The sequence below is a fragment of the Chenopodium album genome, chromosome 7 (assembly GCF_948465745.1).
Source record: "Chenopodium album chromosome 7, dcCheAlbu1.1, whole genome shotgun sequence".
Classification (NCBI taxonomy): Eukaryota; Viridiplantae; Streptophyta; class Magnoliopsida; order Caryophyllales; family Amaranthaceae; genus Chenopodium; species Chenopodium album.
The window spans coordinates 55,165,320-55,186,857 of NC_137840.1; the positions used below are offsets into that span (position 1 = coordinate 55,165,320).

At 34.0% G+C, this 21,538-nt stretch overlaps 1 protein-coding gene across 1 annotated transcript; it reads left to right on the top strand.

Moving 5' to 3' along the window:
• Positions 1-1,520: 1,520 nt before the first annotated feature.
• LOC145637939 (uncharacterized) lies at positions 1,521-21,197 on the top strand. Its single transcript, XM_081688937.1, has 13 exons — positions 1,521-1,712; positions 2,418-2,502; positions 2,668-2,738; positions 3,342-3,456; positions 3,538-3,617; positions 7,119-7,203; positions 7,285-7,365; positions 10,466-10,560; positions 12,073-12,123; positions 18,356-18,436; positions 19,433-19,505; positions 19,582-19,659; positions 20,698-21,197. Exons 1-13 carry the CDS (start codon positions 1,594-1,596, stop codon positions 20,725-20,727), a joined length of 1,044 nt encoding a protein of 347 aa, XP_081545063.1. The 5' UTR covers positions 1,521-1,593; the 3' UTR covers positions 20,728-21,197.
• Positions 21,198-21,538: the final 341 nt, after the last annotated feature.

Below are 21,538 nucleotides of genomic sequence, written 5' to 3' on the forward strand. Positions count from 1 at the left end.
AACAAGTCGTTAATGATCAATGATACAAAATTTAATGATCATATTAGAAAAGCAATATGTTCACAAACAAAAAACCTAAATGTTCAAACCGACTTCGTGATAGTCTTTCAACTGCCCAAACAATAATGTTCACTTTCGTGTTTATGAAACAATTACATATAATAGTATAGCTGTATGGAAATGCATTATTATTGCAATTAAATTGAATTTATTTTATATTGGAATCTTTTTTAACAACTCTTTATTTATATAAATACAATTCTAAGATGTATGCATATCTTACTATAAAACTTACACATGGCTCTTGAAATGAATATTTCATGTTACAAAAATGAACATATGTTGAAACATGAATAAACAAAAATGAACATTGGATGATGCAATAGTTCTAATAATAAAAATGATTTAAAGCAACAATCCATATAAATAAATTTGCTCTTATTTTTATTGATAAAATATTCTTAAAATTCAATTCATAAAATATATTAATTTGAACAAAAACTCTTATATAAAAATGAACATTTAATGATTTATAAATGAACATTTACTAATACAGAAATGAACATATTACAAAAAATTTACTGAAAATTCATAAATGAAAAGGGGCGGGGGCGGGGCACGCGCGGAGGTGGGTGCAGGCAGTGTTCCCTGCCGTAGAGTGTAGGTTAAAATTTGTAGCGAAAAAATTATTCCCAAAACCCGTCCAAAATCGGGCCGGGCCGGTCTGGTCTAACTTTGATCACCTCTAGTACCCGAAGAACATAAAGTCTTTACAAAAAGAACATGTTCTTTATCCAGGTTACTCGGGTGATTTTATTTATTTATTTTTTTTAAATTCTTTTTTTTGTAAATACATTAAAGAACATATTGTATACCGTAAAGAACATAATAATCAAACTTAAAGAACATATTATACTCGCGTTCTTTATAAATATCAAACTTACACAATGTTTTTTTTTTGCATATGTTCTTTCGGCATGGTGCACCCGACGCACTAACCACACATTAAAATCAAACTGATTGAAACAAAATTCATCTACCTGATTAATCCGATCTAAATAACTCGATTGCCACCTGTCCAATGCTCCGTAATACAAGTACAACAGTGCTCCGTACTTGTATTACGGAGTAGTAGAGAATCCTTTTCATTAAAAACTAGTTTTTGGGCCCGGGCGATGCCCCGTATTATTACATGGAATTGAACATTAATATACATTGTAATGTATGATTTAATTTTCTTGTAATTAAATTTGTTGTTTATATTGTCATTTGCTACATATTAGTATTTTGTATTTGAAAGATTGCATAAAAAACTACTTAGCTTTAGAATTAGGGGTTGTGGGTTCAATTCTTGTGGAGAACTTTTTTTTTTTTATTATTATGATGAGTCGTTCGCCTTTTAATATATTAGTATAGATAGATTGTGCCATCTCAAGAAAAATACCAAACGAAAGAAGAAAGAGAGAGAGAGTGAACTTTTTTTTTTTTTATTATTATGATGAGTCGTTAGCAACGCCTTTTAATCTCAAGAAAAATACCAAACGAAACAAGAAAGAGAGAGAGAGTGATCAGTGATCATAAGAATTCACAAAAATGGAGACCTCCGGCAATCTGACACCGTTATCGGAGGAATCGGAAGAACAATCTCAACAATCTTCTTCACCTTCTTCAAATTCTGCTTTCTCTAACATTCCTCCTCGTCATCCGCTCCAGTAATTCTCTCTTTCTCCCTAATTTTATTCCTAGTATTCATGCTGAAATTAGATTAAGCATTTTCAACACTTTTAATACTGTATGAATTTTGTTTTAATTTGATTGTTCAATGCGAAGTTGCTTTAATCAAATTTCTTAATGTTTTTCGCATAAATTTGTTGGAAATATTGACTAGTACTACTTAATTTTCGAAATTATTTTGATTTCATAAACCTGCACATTTTGTTTGAGTGTTCAGTACTATTTTGATTTGTTAATATTAAAAAGAATTTATTTGTAGCATGGATGTATTGATTATTCTTGAATGTCAGTGGTGATGTTATTGGCTTAGTTTAAAATCTTTAGATGATTTAGGTTACTATTAATTTTTGAGGCATTGATAGTTTTAGGCGAAAAAATCGAGTGTTGGTAATTTTTTGATAGAATTGAGTGCAAAGTTATTGTAATGGCATGGTTTTCAATACTATTATACATTTATACATTGTCAAACCGTTGTACTTTGTAGTCGTGTTTATTATTAAGAGCAAAAGTTGGGCTCTTAACGGCGTCTGCATAGAAAGTGCTAACAAATTCTGTTGTCTATGTTCGGATAACTGTTTTGCATTACTGATTCGATTGTGTTATTACTTATTCGGCCACACAAATAATCCGCACCAATCTGCTGAAATAATGGATATACATATCTATACTATTTCTTAATGCAGGAGTAGTTTCCCTAAATACTCGGCGTTGGATTGGACAAGCTATTTTGACCATGAGGATGATATTTGCATACCAGACACCGAAAATGTATGAAATAATTTTTTTAAAAATTTTTTTTTTTTTAAAATTTTTTTAAAATTTTTTAATTTTTAGTTTTGGAAATATTAAGTTGAATAAAATCACTTCATTTCCTGTTAGTCATTTTTGATTTAGATTTTGCTACTTATGTGTTTATATTTTGTTTGATAACAGGTCTTTCATGTATATAAGGCTGGTTCAGAAGGGCCAGTTATATTTTGTTTGCATGGAGGCGGATATTCTGGGTACCTAGAATTTCAGAAATTTTCTTATTGCAAAGATGCTTATCATGAAATTTTGCTTCTTTAATTTGTGATGTGTTGCTTCTGTTTTATGCTTCTATTATTTTTCTTATATTTTTACAGACTTAAAGTTCCAATTCTTTGGTTTTAACGAAACATATGAATGTAATTTTCATTTGGAGTTTAATACTTCATTCTTATTAGATAATAGGGGACATTTTTTTTTTAATTTTAGTCCGTCCCAAAAATATCAAGCCATTTTCTAAATAAATTAAGTTAAACTTTGGATAGTTATTAAGTATAATTTAGTTACATAGTTATTTTTAGTGGAATTTGGAAATCAATCAATCAAATTTGGTTCATGTAGCCGACCCCACCTATGGGATTAAGGCTTTGATTGATTGATTTCTCACTGTCTGATTAAAGATGAAAATCAAGCATGTGGAGAGAGGGAGAAATTGCAATTGGGAGTAATGTTTTATATCACTTAAAATATGCCTTTCTCCAGCATTTCAAAGTTTCCTTTTTGATATTGCTAAGTGGCATACTGTAACAGGTGCTTTTGTTTAGGTTGGCCTATCTAATTTATGATATTCATTTGATCAGGCTTTCCTTTGCATTGTCAGCGAGTAAGATTAAGGAAAAAGCTCAGGTTGTGGCAATGGACTTGAGAGGGCATGGAAAATCAGTTACAGATAATGATTTGGACTTGTCAATTGAGGTGATAAACTTGTTGCATATGAGATATATTTCTTCTGATAGCAGAACTTCCTTGAAATAAGTTGTATATTGTCATCTGTAGACGTTATGCGCGGATGTGTTGGCTGTTCTGAGCACCATGTATGGAGATTCACCTCCAGCAATCGTACTCATTGGCCACAGGTTTGTTCCTGATTGCAAACTTGCTTCTTATCTATTTATATGCAAATTATAATTGTGTGGTTGACTTCTCTGCCCTATGTATCAAGATTCATTTCTACTGGAGAATGCTTGGTTCTAATTGCATTTTGTTAAGACATTGAATTTTGGCTCATGCTACAAATGTTTATTTCCAATAGGGTAGGGAATATATTTTAGTCAGAATTCATCTAAGGGATGGACATTTTATGAGCAAAGGGGAGGGATGAGAGATAACTCCATTAATTGCAAAGAGGACATTACATTCTACTGTTTCCAATCAAAAATGCTGTCCTACTCTAACATCCTTGAAAATGCCTGTTATAAAGAGCTGCCAACAGGCTAGGTGGTCAAATTAGCGATTTAAGCATTAAATTCTGCTTTGCCCTTTATCAGGACGGGGTCATTAGCCATTAGCGTTTATGGAGTATCGTCCCTGGTTCTTACAAATCACATAGTACATATATAAAGTACTTACTACAAGTTGATCAACTTACTATGGCTCTGAAACATGTGTGGAGTATTGTTGTGGCCTCATCCAGACCTCCAATTTCGGTGATGTATGCTAGATGTGGTTCTAGTGTGGGGGGAGGTTAATTGAGGGTGGTAGGAGGAAAGAATATGGTGATGATAGTAATGTAAATATCCTGAGAATTTAATTAAGTTTGTTGTTTAGCAGAGTTCATGGCCTTTCAAATGTCTTGATTACCTGTTTCACCACTCACTGAAAATCAACTAAAGAAATACCTCTCTTCTTTAATCTTCATTTTCTGGTTTATATTCATTTTCTTCACCTTAAGTACTAGTATGTTCCTTTTGTTAGCTTAGTTCACATATATTTGTCTATATAAATTAAGGAAAAATTGCTGCGCAAGACATACCAATAGGTTTCCTGTTACTTTATTTAATTGTTTGGCTTGAAGAATTAATCAACAATCAAGTAGATAAACATAGACATAAGGTTCATAAGTCAGGATCATAATAGAGAAGAGATTTACCTGAGATGAAAAGAAATATTAGCTTGCATGGAGAAACCAACTCTTGTTTTATAACCCTTACTCTTTGCAAGGCGAGTCGTGAGTAGCACTTTTTAACTACCAAAATGAAGAACAAAACCAAGGAAATGTATTCATTCAAGGAGCTGCCCCCTCTTTTCCTTAATTGGCTTTGCTACTGCCCCCTCCCCCTCATGAGACTTACGTGAGCCTATTTGTCACTCTCTTCCTCAAATTTCTTCCTTAATGATTTCATTGACTCTCCATGAACCATTCTCCTACTTTAACCTCTTTATTGTGAGTTTTTCCTCTTAAAATAGAATGTCCATCTTTCCTCACTAGATTTTCATACCAAGATTATAGGATCCTAATTCTAAAACTCAAAATATAAAATGAAGTTTCTAACTCATGACTCCTATTGTACAAATTTGCAAGTACCTCACTAATTCTTATAGATCCCACCTTTCTTTCTCAATCCCACGGAGTAAGCTTTATATCAATTTTAAAGCATCAAGCTTATGTGGATTTAATGGAGGAGCTAAATGTTTTTGGATTTTGATTCACGATCCATAAAAAGAAATTTGATAGAGAATTTCCCTTGTCATTCAAGGCCCTCATATAGAGCACGTAGAGGTGCTCGTGCATTTTAATCTTCTTCTTTTTCTTAAGTGGGGTCGGCTACATGAACCAACATAAAGAGTTCTGAGGAGGTCACCCATCCGAGTAATGCTCTCAATCATATGGCTCATGTCAAGCGATGTGACAAAGTTGCCGATGGCCTATCGTAACCCTCCTTTATCCAGGCTTGGGATTACTGCGGAAAACCCATTTCGGAATTGGCAATGTAAAATTTTTGACCAGTATAATAGTTTAAAAAACCTAATATATTTAAAATATATATCTCAAGAGTATTCTAATGTTATCGTGTATTTTCATAAAGATGGTTGCTAAAAGTCAAAACATGTCCACTAAAAAGGGATACAAGGAGGTGCTAGATATTAGAAAGTTGACTTAATAGCCTTATAGAGATGGGCACCTTTTTGTAGGATATTTTCGTGCCTAAAAACATGTTAGCTCTTGTCGTAAATAATGGTAAAGTTGTAAGTGTTCCTTAGCACTCCATCATTGTGGCTACAAAAATTATGATTGTTATTATTTGCTTAATGTGTTGTACCCTATTATGTTAAGACATGTACCTTGTGTCTTGTGGGTATGTACCTTATAGCTATATGACATGAACCTCAAGATTTTTTTAAAAAATCTAATATTCACGGATAGAAATATTTTATTAGAAAAAAATAATTTCCGGGCATGTACCTTGTACTTTTAGGATATAACCTTATACTTTTAAGGCATGTATATAAGTACTTCCTCCGTTTTTTTTAAATGCATCACTTTTTGTAAATGAAAGTTTTAATTTAGATGCATCACTTTTCCTTTTAGTTAATAAATTCTCTCTCTCTATAGGGTTTAAGTTAAATAAGAGTAAGACTGAATATTTAGTATGTCGCTTTGGTACCCAGAATGGGACAAACGTTGAAGTGGTGACTTTAGATGGAAAGGAGTTGACCATGAGTGATGTTTTAAGTATCTTGAGTTGATCATCCAGAAAAATGGTCACATTGATCAAGACGTGGCCCATAGGATTAAGTCGGGGTAGCTTAAGTGGAGAGCGGCCACGGGAGTGTTATGCGACCAAAACATTCCCTTACTTTTGAAGGAAAAATTCTAGAGGACTGCCATAAGACCAGTGTTGCTCTATGGTACAGAATGTTAGGCTTCTAAGAAGGAGCACATTAAAAAGATGGAGGTTACGAAAATGCGAATAATAAGGTGGATGTGCGGGAACACTCTTAGAATCAGAAATGAGGTTATTCGCAAGAAAGTAGGTGTGGCAGACATTGCTGACAAACTAAAGGAAAATCTGTGTTGGTTTGGGCATATAAGACGTATACCCGAAGGTGCACTGGTTCAAAGAGTGGAAGAGTGGGACCATGGGGAGGTTAAACGAGGGAGAGGGAGACCGAAAATGGCTTAGTTGGAAGGAGTTAGGAAGGATATGGAGTATATGGATTTACATGAGGATGAAGCATTGGATCATAAGGGATGAAGAAGGAAGATTTTTGTGGATGACTACACTAAATAATCAAATTTGGTTCATATAGCCGACCCCACTTATGAGAATAAGACTTTGATTGATTGATATCTCTCTCCTATCACATGGGCTCTCTTTATTTTTTTCTCTCTCTACTCCAAAAAGTTGCCTAGGAGTCCGCAATTACAAAAGCGATTCACCTGAAAAAAAAAAAAAAAAGGAAGTATATATATATAAAATATGTACCTTAATATTTCAAAACAAAAAATATTTGACTTTTTTATTTATTACTATGTACCTTAGTATATATTTATAAAATATGCTTGTTACTAGCTTTTCCTGGTACATACACACTTGTTTGATATAGTCATAATATGATTATTGATGTCATGACAGCATGGGAGGTTCTGTTGCTGTGCATGTTGCTGCAAAGAAGACATTAAGTAGCTTGGCTGGACTTATAGTTGTGGATGTTGTTGAGGTTTGACATATATACACTTTATACTTTTGGTATTGTTCCTGGATATGTATTTTATCCAGCCTAAAATCATGAAAATTTCAGGGAACAGCCTTGGCTTCATTGGTCCACATGCGAAAAATTCTATCAAGCAGACCAAAGCATTTTGCAACCGTGGAAAAAGCTGTAAGTAGATTTCCCTTGTCAGAGGATCTACAATTTATAATTTAAGATGCCCCCGTTCTGCCTTAAATTATTTCCTGATATCAGATAATAATATTTTTTTGATATCAGATAATAATATTAAACTTTCATGATCCACTGAATTTAACTATTATTAGTGAATGTGAAATGAACCTTCTTTTTCCTTATTCAATTCCTTTTCTGTTAGCATTCTTATTGTACCTTACACTGAAGAATAAGGTGATTAATGTGTGATACAAAAATTAGGTAGACAAGAATAGAAAAAGAGATATGGCTGAAGTCCTTTGCAGAAACAAAGCATGGTAACTGGTGTTAATGTGATCATCTATGACTCATTAGCTTGAACGCATTTTTGTATCTGTCTCTAGCTTTAATAATTTCTTTGTAGCTTGATGGTCTTTGTCCATAAGGCTGTACCTCTCTTGTACTTCCTCTGTTTTCTTTTAAAGGCAACTCATCTTTTTGACACGCTTATTAGGAATTGATTAGTGTAAATAAACGAGCAACTTTAACAAAATAATATGAACACCAAGATTAGAGAAGGATTAGGTGCCACATGTATAAATTATTTTCAATAATTTATCTGTTTACCAAGTGTGTGCCATGGTGTGTTGCATTTAAAAGAAACACAGGAAAGTATAATGGAGAGTAGAATGGTGACATTTGGTGATTTTATAAAAAACATGTTTAATTATTGATGATTTAGAAGGGTTAGAAATTAATGGAGATAAGGTTAAGTTCATACTAAGAAAAAATTTCACCCTACCTTTTTTGAGCTTGCTAGACAACCTTAAGTCATGGATGGTTTATCTTTTTGCCAATCCAACTATCTGATGTTCTGAAGATTCTAAACATATTATTGCTTATACCAATCCAATACAAGATGAGCCTGATTAATCTTGATAATAATAGGTCTACCTGTTGAACCATGAACCATAGAAAAGCAATCTTCTCATTGTACACCTGACAATGTACTCCATAGAAAAGCAGGCTGGTCATGAATAATTGCAGAATTACAAAATAAAAAAAATACAAAAAAAAGTATCATAATACTCTATGCTACTTGGTGAAGGGTAATACAATGCTAATGTTGGATATCCAAGTGTCAAACATGCTAAGGCTCAAAATTATGGATATGGGACACCAAATAATGGAAACAGGTTTGGTGATACAGCATTGATGATATACATTCCTGTTTTCAAAAGTGTTTTTTTCTTTTCATTCCAGTTTAACTTGTCTAATAGTTTATGTTATAATTGTGATCTTCAACATAATTTCCTGGAATTTTTGTGTATAATTACTTTAAAGATAGGCTATTTTGTGAACAACTGCTCGTTTTTTAAAATTTGTTTAGAACTACCCATAAACGTTTTTCGTCCAATTGAACCGTTTGTGGGGCCTACTATTACGATTTTCCACTCAATTAAATCCCTCATATACTTTCCCTCCAAACTCATCCAAAATTCTAAGAGAACCAAATTTGAGCAATTCAATACAGTTTCTCATTAAATCATGTAATGTTTTAAGCTCTATTTTAATTCTTGGTTTGTTTAATTAGTTTAGGGTTTTTAATTTACTACTGTTAACATAATTAGGGATTCAATCTAGGGTTTTGGGCTTCAATTCAGCTTAGGGATTTTAATTTCTAGGGTTTAAGGCTTGAATTAAATTAGGGGTTTTGTTTATTTCGTCAATTAAAAAATATAGGGCTCTAATTTGAGCAATAAAAACTAGGTTTTCCACATGTTCAGTAATTTATCCTTACTTTTATCCATTGATGTAGTTTCACCATTAAATATCAAATTACTCAAACAACAAGATTATGAGTAGGAAAGAGAGAGATAGCAAAGAAAAGGGTTTTAGGCTCTGTCAATTTTCAGAAAAGGGGGTGAATTGAATTTGGAGATTTGTTTAGGTCAGATTAAGATGGTGAAATTAAAGGTAGGAGGTAAAAGAAGAGGACTGAAATTGGAGGTAAAGTAAATGAAGGAGGAGAGATAATTGAAGAGAGGAGTTAATTGGATGGGATATAGTAAAAGTGGGCCCAACAAATGGCTAATTAGACGAAAATCGTTTATGGATAGTGTTTGACAAACTTTTGCGATCTTACGAGTAGTTCTATATAAAATTTTAAAAAAAGGGTAGTTGTTCACAAAATAGCCTATCTTTAGGGTAGTTCTACGCAAAAATTACTTTCATTTTATCTTTCTTTTCCATTTTACACCCATGTCATGTATGTTATCCTTCAAAATTGGTAAGATACATGCATTCAGGCACCATACTCTAGTTCCAATATTTTGGCGCACTTGAGTAACAATTATTTTGGTGCCTTGATGAAAATTGAAGTGCTAGGTATTTTGGCGAGTTTATTGAGTGACAGTGGCCAAACCAGATATTTAGTCCTATATGAAAAATCGTATATCCTAATATTTCGGACCGAGAGAAATTTGATGAAACAATCCGGATATTTGATCCGCCGTATCCGAACATTAAAATATTGATTCGGATATCTGTTTTTTCTCCAGATATCTGAGATTTTAAATCGGTGGTGGTTTAATATTTTAATTTAAGGAAAAATTATCTATCAATAAAAAATTAAAAACTGGATTTTTCAAATATTCGAAAATTTCAAAAGCTGATCCGAATCCTATCCAAAATTTTCTGGATATCTGATCATAATATCTAAAACATAAATAACCGGATCGAATATTCGAAATTTTGGATCAAATCGGTTGGATCATGGATCGGGTCAATCAGAATATCAGATTGGATTTTTTGCCCACCCCTATGAGTGTAGGATGCGGGTATGTTAAAGACAATGGATAGCTGAAATAAGGTAGTGTATATCAGTAATGGGGATATATTTTGCTTATGATTACTGAAGATCCTGACCTAGAGGAGGAAAGGTCCAAAGTTTGGAACTTGGGATGCTTGTGCTGCTAAATGAAATCATTTAGAAGAAACATATGGTATCCATGATTTCAGATGTTATCCATAGCATTGTCATGATTGAATTTTGTTACCATTTATGTCTGATCCTGATTCTAAGTGTTTATCTTCTGTTTTGTTCTATGTTTTACAGATTGAATGGAGCGTTAGAGGTGGATCTTTAAGAAATATTGATTCTGCCCGTGTGTCAATTCCTGCCACATTAAAGTATGACGAGTCAAAGCAATGGTAAGTATGATAGAGAACACTAACCCTTTTCCAAATAATTAATAGTTTTCTTCCTATTGTTTTCTTTTCTTTCAATCGAAAATATGATTGCATGTCCTTGGATCAGTGAAAGATAGATATACACATTATTAAAGATGCTGTAATTAATAATTTTTACGGCATAGGTATGTGGCTGTTATGTGGTTGTTGGAGGGTTAAATAAAAGAGAATATCTTAAATCTTTTGTATAGTCCTAGTATTTGTATGTAGCTGTTATTAGGAATGGGTTGAACGCTTTAAAAGCAAAGGGGCCGAGGATGGTTATCTCACTTGACGTTTGCTTGCTTATTGGGCTAATAGTGAATCCTATTCACATGTTTTCTTCATCACTGTGATATTATTCGTTACTTTTGGAGATGTCTCTTTGAGGTTTGTGTAGAGGCTTGGCTCTGGCCTTTGAAGTTACCGGGGTTATAAAGATTCTTTGAAAGATTCGGTGGGAAGAAAGAGAAGTTGCTTGGGTCTCGCATGATCAACTGTGGAATAGTGATGTGATGACTTTCTTAACTTCTAAATGGGGGCTGAGACGACCGGAAATTTCCATATTGTTTTCTTGATATAGTTTAACTTCTACTTTCTGTAGTTTTAATTTCTTGATTGTAAATTGAAAGGAAAAGAAAGAGTTGGGGTTAATGGATAAATACAAAAATACAAAATAAATTGTGAAAGTCTACTTTAGTGTTGTGTATGTGTATCTGTTTCTTGGTTGGTGACTTTTTCTCGAAGAAAGTGTTTGTTTTCATGCATAATGCTGTACGATGAATCCAGTTAAAATATTGACAGATGCATGCTGAATGAAAGTTGTTTCCTTAATTGCCCCTTATTGACGTAAGATAAGTGATGATTTGAGTACTGAAGCTTCTTTCATTTAAGTTAATATGTTTACCATGACCAATTCATGGTAGCCTACCCTAAGTCGTTTTGGGACAAAGGCTTTGTTGTATACTTACCATGACTGCAACCCTTAGAGTTCTATGATTCCTAAACTCGCCACTTAGCCCTGTTGCATTAGTGTCGACCCAACCCTGCTATAGATCCGAGAAAAGGTGGGGGATTTTGGGGAGCAAAAATAGACCCGGCATGTTATAATTGACAAAGTAGACTTACCTCTTCTCTCTACAATATGAAGTATTTTCCAATTTGTTACCTTTTTCTCTCTATAACTTTCTATTTTAAAGACTATTATATTGAGATATGTTAGATAATTGTCTTACAAAACTTTTTATGGAAATTCACTGCTGAACTGAATAATTTTGTGATTGAAGGCTATGTCCTTTATATGAATGACATGGATCTTGAATTTCCATGATTTAATGGAGTCCTGCAATCCAGAAATATAGGATAGGTCAAGGAAAGAGAAAGAGCAGAGAGAGTGTATACACTACATGTTATAATATTTCTATAGCTCTTATTAATTGATTATTTGCTATATTTTACTCCAGGTCTACTAACTGGTCTGATATTTGTATGCAGTTATGTGCACCGAGCTTGTCTGGAAGAAACAGAACAGTATTGGAGAGGCTGGTATGCAATTATTATGTTCGTTTTTAATATGCATGTATGGATGAGAGTAGGCTTGTCCATATTAGATAATAAGATTATATGGATTACTATCATTTCATAGTTCATGTGCTGTGTGCTTTGTCTTATTTTTGTGGAGAAGTGTGCTAACTTCCATGTCTGCAGCACAGTGCATTATGCTTATTCTATGATGTTTCAATTCAATAACCTCCAATGATAATATCGCTATCTCTATGGGATGGCGAGAATTTGATTTGCGTAATCGTTGTTCTCCAAATACCTCATTTTCCGGGTCCCCAAGTGACTGTAAACTTCTGACACATATCTGTACTTTGAATAAGTGAAATTAATGGCCCAGTGCAGGAATGAAAAATTACTGCTTGAAGTTAATTAAGACTGATTTGGCAGCTGTGTTAGGCACACGTTTTATTAGTGAGGACAATTTCTTTGGGATGGAGGAAGTATATATTTTTGTTCATATAGGGAACATATCAGTGAGGCATTCTGCTAAACTAATTGATTCTTCGGGACTTTTAATTTTTTGTGAGCCTTCTCATGGCTGCTTAATCTTGCCATCCCCATAACCATTTTTTTTGCTTCAGCCAATTTCCTTGAAAGACTTAAGATACCTCTTGGGCTTCATTTGTATGATGGAAATTATATTCTAGAAAAAAAAAAAAAAATTCCATAGAAAACAATTTTCAATGGAAAACACTATTGTAATTTTTTTTTTTGATTGATTCCTTACTAGGAAAAACTATTACGGTAGAGGAAAATGGAAGTGAAAGGGAGAAAATTGATAAGAGGAGAGGAAAGGGATATTAGAAGTAGGGGTCGTACGGAAGAAAATGTGGCATTCCTTTCTTTCAAAAGGAATATATCTTCTACTACTGAAATCTATTTTCCACCTTCGGGAAGATTGTTTTCTTCACTTTTTATGAACCAGACGATAGGAAATGAGAAAATCAATTTGTTGAAAAATTATTTCCTTCAAAACAATCTTAAGGTTTAAGCTTTCATATCGATGCTAGCTTTGGGTAGGTTTTAATGGTATGGTCCAAAGATAGAGTTCAAGATTGGCAATCTTGTTGGCTTTGCTGTGTTAACTGTGAATCTTGCATGTATGTCTTTCCTCATCGTCTAGTGGCTTATCAACTTTGTCGAAAGTTGTTTGTCTTGTGTTGGGAGTCATGGGCTTTACAGGATTTCTCCTTTTTAATGAGTTGTTGCATATGAGATTTAGGGGGTTTTGGCCTTTCCTGTGGTCAGAAGAAGCTGTTAGGGTGCTTTACTCTATGGGGATTTGGTATTGTGTTTGATTACAGCAGAATTCCTATCTCTTCGTGAGGCCTCCCTTTCATGTAATAATCAGCTTTGGCATAGAGTTTCTTCTAGCCTCATTTTGAGATAGATTTACTGGGGTTTGTAAGTTATTCAATTTTGTGATTAAGAAATACTTCCTCCATTCCCCTTATATTGCAACAATTACTATTTTAGGTCACAAATATTGCAACATTATCATTTATGCACTGCTTTCTCTCTAGCTCTCTCCTCATCATATGGATCCCTCTTTCTCTTTCTCTCAAATTCCGTGTCCACCCTGTTGCAATATTAGGGGAATGGAGCAAGTATTTAATATTGATGGTGGTCTTTGCTTTCAACTGAGGACATCTCTTCCTTCTTTGTGAACTCATTCTTCATTCACATTTTCAACTGAGCAAGTAGGTACTTCATAAGATTGGTAATTCACCTGCCTTTCATTTAATCAGGTGGTAAGTTAGCTAGTTAATCTCTATATACTTTACTCCAACCAGTTAGTGGTTTTTTGTAAGTGAAAAATGGTTTAGATTTGGTAATGTTTGTCTCCATGAAATTTGAAAACTCTTGGCGAATCCTTTTACGATTGCTTTCTCTACTAATCCTAAAACTAGATAACTTAGACCTATTTTCAATTATAAATTCTTTTTGGGAAATTCATTTTGGTAACACCATAGTTTTTAATTTTTTCAGTAGTGAATTGTAAAAAGTCTTATTATCCTTAGTAAATCTGAATTTTTTATATTAAGTTAACCATAACATTAATGATAAATTGTCTTTAAATATTTAACTATAGTTAGTTTACTTTATTTTTTATTTTTATTTTTTCACATTAAAAAAAAAAGAAATCACAGTATTTTTTTTTTAAAAAAAAAGTCACCCCCTTCTCTCAGCTCACTAGCCAGCCACCACTTTACACTCTCCCGCCCCCACCCACGCCGGCGCCCGACCACTTCCTTGTCGGCACGCCGGCCTCCCCCTCTCCCTTCCCCTTGAAACAACAGAGCCACCCTCCGCAACCACCGCTATCAATCACCCTCCGCAACTCGCCACACCGCAATCAATCACCCCCGCAAGCAATACATCACCACCGCAATCAACCAACCAGCAGCATCCTCCGCAACCACCAGCTAACAACCTTTCCCCCGCCATTGCACTTCTCTTTCTTCTAGATTCACCACCCCCTTGCCCGAATCCCCCTCCCCAACATCCCTCGAAATTAAATCTCCCCAATTTGTTCCTCCAAAACCACCTCCACCTTGCCCATCCGAAACCTCCAAACATTCAATTGTGTAGATTAGGGTTCGACTGCTTAAAAAATTCGCAGGGGGATGGCGGAATGGCGTGGCATGGCAGGGATGTTGGCGAGGATGGAGGTTGGGGATGTTGGTGAGGACGGAAGCTGGGTGTCGGTTGGGAGCCGGCGTGGATTGGGCAGCTGGAGTGGTGGCTAGCTGGTGGCCTAGTAAAGGGGGTGAATTTTTTGTAAAAAAATTATTTCTAGAATCATTTAAATGTTAAAAAAAAAAAAAAAACGCTATAGTTAAAATTTATCATTAATGCTATAGTAGACTTAATATAAAAAATTCAAGTTACCAAGGATAACAAGATTTTTTTTTTATTCACCACTGAGAATATTTAAAACTACGGTGTTACCAAATAGAATTTCCTTTCTTTTTTCATTATAAAAATTTAGAAAAGATACCTGTTGCACATCTAGTTGGAAACGAAAATTCTAGGATGGTTGCGTGTACAACCCAGACCCGTACTTAGACTCGTCCAATTTATTAAATAAAAAAAAAAAAAAAACAAAATAAAGTAATACTTGAAAAGTAAAGCCTAAAAGTAAACCGTAAGTAAGGAGCGTATGTATAGCTGACTTTGCTGCATATCTCTATTTCACTTTCACCTGTCCAACAGAGAAACCTCACTGCTCAGCTTCAGTACTCTATCGTCGGTTTAAGAAAACCATCTAAATTGTCAGTTTTAAAATATTTTGAGCTCCGTATTAGTTTTTTTTTTTTTTAATTTTTTTTTTTACATTGTTGTTGTAAGATTTGTCAAATTAATAACGTTTTCATGGTTTTTTTTTTATTTTTTAATTATTTTTTTTTATTTTAGTGCTATATGCAAATATGCAATCGTACACTAAAAAAAGACAATTAAAAAAAGATGACAAACCCATAGGGTCCGAAGGTCTAAAAATTTTAGACCCTAAGGGTCCTGGTAGGGTATGGATATGGGAAAAAAATTACGGGTCCGAGTCCGGGTATTACTAGACCCTACCCAAACCCTACCCATTAGCATGGGATTTAATTTTGCATTGTCATGGCCCTATTCAGCTGTAGGATGATAGAAAAGGTAAAAAGGCAACTTAATTAAATTCATTTAAAAGTTTAAAACCATATTAACCCAATTCTTTCCTAACTGATTTTATAGTTATTTTAGTTATCTATTTAGCTTCACTATTTCCTTCTTAAATCATGTGTTAAGGATAAATGTTGCAATCATAAAATATTGGAGGAAGTAACTTATAATAATAATAAATAAAAAATAAAATAAAATAAAAAAAGCTTAGTTTAGGAAATTAGAGAACTGCCTGACATATAACAATAATTCCTTCATTATAGAACTTTGGATTTGCTAGATGCAAATATGCCAAAAAAAAAAAAAAAAGGGTAAAACTATTGACATATAACAATAATTCCTGTATCTGCTATATGCAAATATGCAATCGTATATGATCAATATTTGCAATAAAAAATAATTCCCCACTATATCAATATTTGCGGTGTTTGTAATGGTAAATAAACCTCTGGATGTGATCATGTTGGATTATGTTTATTCATATTCTTGTTTCTGGTTTGATTAAAAACTATTTATTATAATGAGAAAAGCAATGAGGAAGTTATACAGTAATTAAAAGAAGAAAGATGGAGAACATGCAATAGAGATACAAGAACTTTCCAAATCCATTGAATGTCTACAATGGTGCATTCTAGCTATAAAAATTTTGGCTAATTAAAGTTTCATTGTATGCTATAAGCCTTCAGCCTTTTTTAAAGGCTATGCTTGGCTGGAGATTCTAAAATGCATTTGCCAAACACAGCCAACTGTGGCCACTATACTTTTCCCATCCCAATATTTGTCACTAATTACAAAGCGATTATTTTTATAGCTAGCTATTGATGCTATAAGGTAATTATGACCTATCTGTGCTCTTCAACTGGGCAAAAACATAAGAATATAAGAAGACTGCTACCTTTTCACCCAGAAGTAAAATTTACAAATATCACATCACCCACCCCAACAATTTTTACTTTATATTTTGTGATGTCTTGTTTTTTGATTTTTTGAAATTATGTTATCGGACATACAGAAACAAAAACACAGGAGGTTTTTAAAGAAGCTGAAAGACTTTCCTATTGAACAACATTGGAATCAGAAAGGAGTAAAAGTTATAAAGAAAGGAGCTTATCTTCTGCAGATGAAAATACCTAATGGGAATGCTGGTGGTGTAGTATCATTCTGAGGAGGTGAAGGAAATTGAGCTGCTGCTTGGATAACTTAACTGATGTTGCATTTTTCACTATATTTGTCCCATTTTGATGTAACCTTTATAGGCAATAAAGAGATCATGGAGACTATCTCCTTTATTTGAGAGTGAGCTTAAAGATTGCATCTCTTGAATGGTCTCCATAATATCTATCACCTGTATCCCTATGCCCAAGAACACAATTTTGAGCAAAAGATGATAATATCTTTGTGTTGACCAAGCCCATGCTCGTGTACAAGATAATGAATTTGTTACCCCTTGACACTTACGGGGTACATTCAACATTCAATCAATCCTACTGGTCATTTCAATCCATTTAGTTAAAATACAACACTCACCCTGTATTTGATTGCCTAGCTTTATATAAAGCGCGCATAAATGCCTTGTCATTTCCCAAAAAAAATTGAGCCAAAACACCAAATATATTATGATTTGTCAAATGCTGCACACGTTTTGTGTGCGGCTGCCCACACCATGTGGCTTCTTGTAAAAGAACAAAGTAACCCCTATGACACTTACCGAGTAACCCCTGTAGTACTGATCCAGTAACTCCTAAACATTGACTGAGTAATCCTTGTAACATTGACGAAGTAACCCATAAGGTGGAGAGTGAGGAGTGGAGGGTGGAAGCTTGTGCCTGTGAAGAGGAGAGGTACAGGTGGTGCTGTGGTGGAGAAGGTGGCTGCCGTGGAGAAATTGAGGAAGGGTAAGATGTTAATTTATGTTGAAAAGGTGAGGGTAAATAAGTAAAACTATTAGGTTAAATTTGCCTAAAAAGGAAACAGGTGAAATAAAAAGAAACTTTCTTAAAAAGAATACAGGTCAAGTTGATAAATAACTGAGGGTGTATGTTTATCAAGGACTGAGGATGTATGTTTTATCAAGAACTGAGGAATTATGTTTATGACTTTGTGTGCTGGTTACTTGGTCAGTGTCTAATTGTTTGATGTGATAAGTCAAGTTTTGACTTTTCTTTAATGTATTGCAATACCAAATTGCTTGTAGCTAGCTCTTAATTAACTTGGTTTAAGGTCTATTTCTTGTGCCACTAAACTCAGGATTCTTTTAAGTCATTAAATTGATTGGATTTTGTAATGCAAATCATTAATTGACTTCTTTTTGTCATATCGTAGTGTCAAATCAAGGTTTTCTAGACCTAGTTTAAGCCAGTAATTAATGGCTGACATGTTTTTAGGTTTCTTGCTTTTCACTTCACATTTGATTTATAAGAAGAGAGCAATTCCGTTCCCCTAAGTTTTAGATATTAGTCTGAGATTATTGATGAAATGTCAGGATAGTTTGTGTTAGAATATTATATTTCGTAAGTAAAGAGTGAATTTATTTGTCCTTTTCCTATTGCAGGTATGAAGGCCTTTCAGAAAAGTTTTTGTCATCTCCTGTTCCAAAGCTCCTGTTGTTGGCAGGAACTGATAGACTTGACAGGTTTAGCCGAACTTTAATATGTTGAACAATTTCAGAGTCACAAATTTTAATTGGGTGATCATATCTTATATTCATGTCAACTTTCATTTTGCTGCACCATAATTCTCAGTTTTTAGGTTCTTGTGAAGGTGCCCTTTGTTAAATGGCAATATAATTATGTGATCCGTTAGCTTTTGGATTATAATGAAATGTATTTTAATGGTTTATTATAAATGTTTCTTTTGTTGTAAATCAAGGGTCAAGTCTCTCTTCTATTCTAGGTGTAATCCTGTGTTGATCTTACCCCCCTTACCATGTCAACTAGACAAAATTAAATTTGAGGCTAACAGGCCAAGTGTTCTTTTTTTAAAATTAGGCAGTGTCATATTTATATATACTCCTTCCCTATTAACTGCCACAAATGGGTTTGGCATTAATATTTTAGGCACAGACATATGGAGTGTACAAACGGACCTTTATTATGAAATATCTTATTGTTAATTAGTAAGAGAGGGAGGAATTGTGTAGTTTGGTGTGTTAGATGTGTGGGTATGTGTAATTATATATAGGGATATTTATGTTATATTGGGAAATGTAGCACATACAATGAGATGGAGTGAGTGATTATTAGAGCCAGTAAATCTTGAGCAAATATCTGACTTACAAGAATTTATATCTTTTGGCATAATTTGATTTATGAACCACTTATTATTTGTAGATTGTAGTGGGGTACTTTTTCCTTTGTTGAGTCAAAGGAATTGCATACTTCATTATACCTTCTTGAATCTTGAGAATAAATTTGAAAGCAGGTTTTTCTATTTTATAAATTTGGTCAACTGTATGAACTGTGATGTATGCTGACTTGGTTCCTCCATTTTCTGAACTTTATAGCAGGTTTTTCTATTTTATAAATTTGGTCAACTGTATGAACTGTGATGTATGCTGACTTGGTTCCTCCATTTTCTGAACTTTATACTGATAAACATACTGAAAATGTAATCTGATCTGCTGTTATAGAACTCTCACTATTGGTCAAATGCAAGGCAAGTTTCAGATGGTGGTAGTCAGACACACAGGGCATGCCATACAGGTTTAATACATGTTATGGTGTTTATGTAATTTGACTATCGTGAGAATTTTTTGTAACAAGTTAACTGTTATTGCAGGAGGATGTTCCGGATGAGTTTGCAACACTCATCCTCAATTTTATCTCTAGAAACCGGATAGGCCCCCATGGCATTGAGGTCGGTATTTAAAACATATATGATTCCGTTAAAAATTTTTGGGAATTTTTATGGAAGACCAATTATTTAAATAGATCCATTTATCCTTCAACCATCTATTCTCTAACCCCTTCTCAATATGAAAACCTTTTTTTTTTTTTTTTTTTTTTTTTTTTTGGGAAATTCTACATGGTGGTTTCTAATTATTTTTCATCTAGTCATCTATACAGTGGATCTTCTTTGGGCTTATTGTGATCCTCTTATTGTTTTATGGTAAACCTCTAGCTTAAATAACTAATTTTCCCTCCTAATTTTTTCAATCATCCCATCTAGCATATACCACCGCCACCACCACTGCTAGTAGTCATCCCCATTCCCTACCCATCAAAAACCACCCAAACTCACCTCAAACTTATCCCACTCACCAATGTAACCAACCACCACCCAACAAACACCACCTCAAAACCATCGCCATCCACCCAAAACAATCCATCTCACCCCAAAACTACCCCCTCTCACTTGAAACAACCCACCCTTACTCGATAGGTAGTACTTGTATTTTATTAAAGTTTTAACCATATAACACCAAAAGTTAGCCATAAAACAATTCTAAGGGCACGTTGGAGATACGAGTGAATAATATACTACTTCCATTCCTTAAAGATTGCCCCATCCTCAACTTTCACTTTATAAAAAATTGTATTGAGTGAGTAGGTAGATTTGTGTTTTTGGTGTGTGAGATAATAAAAAAGTAGAGTGGAATTTTGGAGACTATGCTAACTAATGGAAATGGAACAATTTTGCAAGGACTACCCAAAAAGGAATATAGGGAAATATTTAAGGGGTAGAGGGAGTCGGTAGGAACAAAGGCTAATGAGGTAATAGCGTCAATTTAACTATGTAATTAATCAGCAATCTCTTTTTCAGTTTGAGTGCTGATACAATAATACGGAGTAGCATTTTGCATCTTCTATTTACATCACTGGGGTGTACTGTGTATATCTTCTTCATGAACAGATGATTTTCTTTTAATTTGATCCTTAATTGGCTCTCGTGCAGATACCTGGTCTTCGTAAGCCATCAAAATAGCCAGTTTAAACAACATATAGTAATGGAGGAAAACAGACGTATACTTGGAGGGTGGCATTTGAACTGAAAGACTCACCTGCAAAATGTAGTAAATGGTACAAGCTAAATGCCCTGGCCGCAGTATCACCATGCAGTATGGGGACCTTTCTTAGAATTAACTATCTAAATCATTAGCTTGTTGTGAGGATGCACATTTGCCTTGGTAGACATGTTTTTCAATGCGCGTGTTTAGGGCGGTAGCCGGGTTAGGTATCTACTAGTTTCACTTGCTATAGATACTTGCATTATAAGTGTTTGTTGTTAGGTAAAAATATGGATATTGTGTCCCAACTCCCAACATTGACATCAAGAGGAAATAGAACTTTTTCAAAGATAGTAGGTCAAAGTGATACCCCAGGTCTGTAAATACCTACATTTGTCAAAGTGAGAAACTGATAACCATCTTCTAATATTCTACTTCCTTTTTTTTTTTTAATTGACACTTTCATTTATCAATATTGCAAACATACAATTTTAAAATTAGTAAAAGCAGATATGATTTAAACAGATTTCTACATGATTTATCCAAAAAAAAAAAAAAAAAAAAGATTTCACATGATTGTTTTATCGTAGCTATAAATTACAAAAACTAATCTAAGTATAGAGCTGTCAATTCGGTAAACAGGTCAGGTTTGAGTCAGATAAGTGTGGATCGGGTCAATTCGGATTAATGTCATAACCTATGCGGGTTAGGTTCAGGTTGGGTCATGCTTGAGTCGGGTCACATTGGGTCATACATCTTATCGGGTTTGGGTCGGGTCAATAACAGATT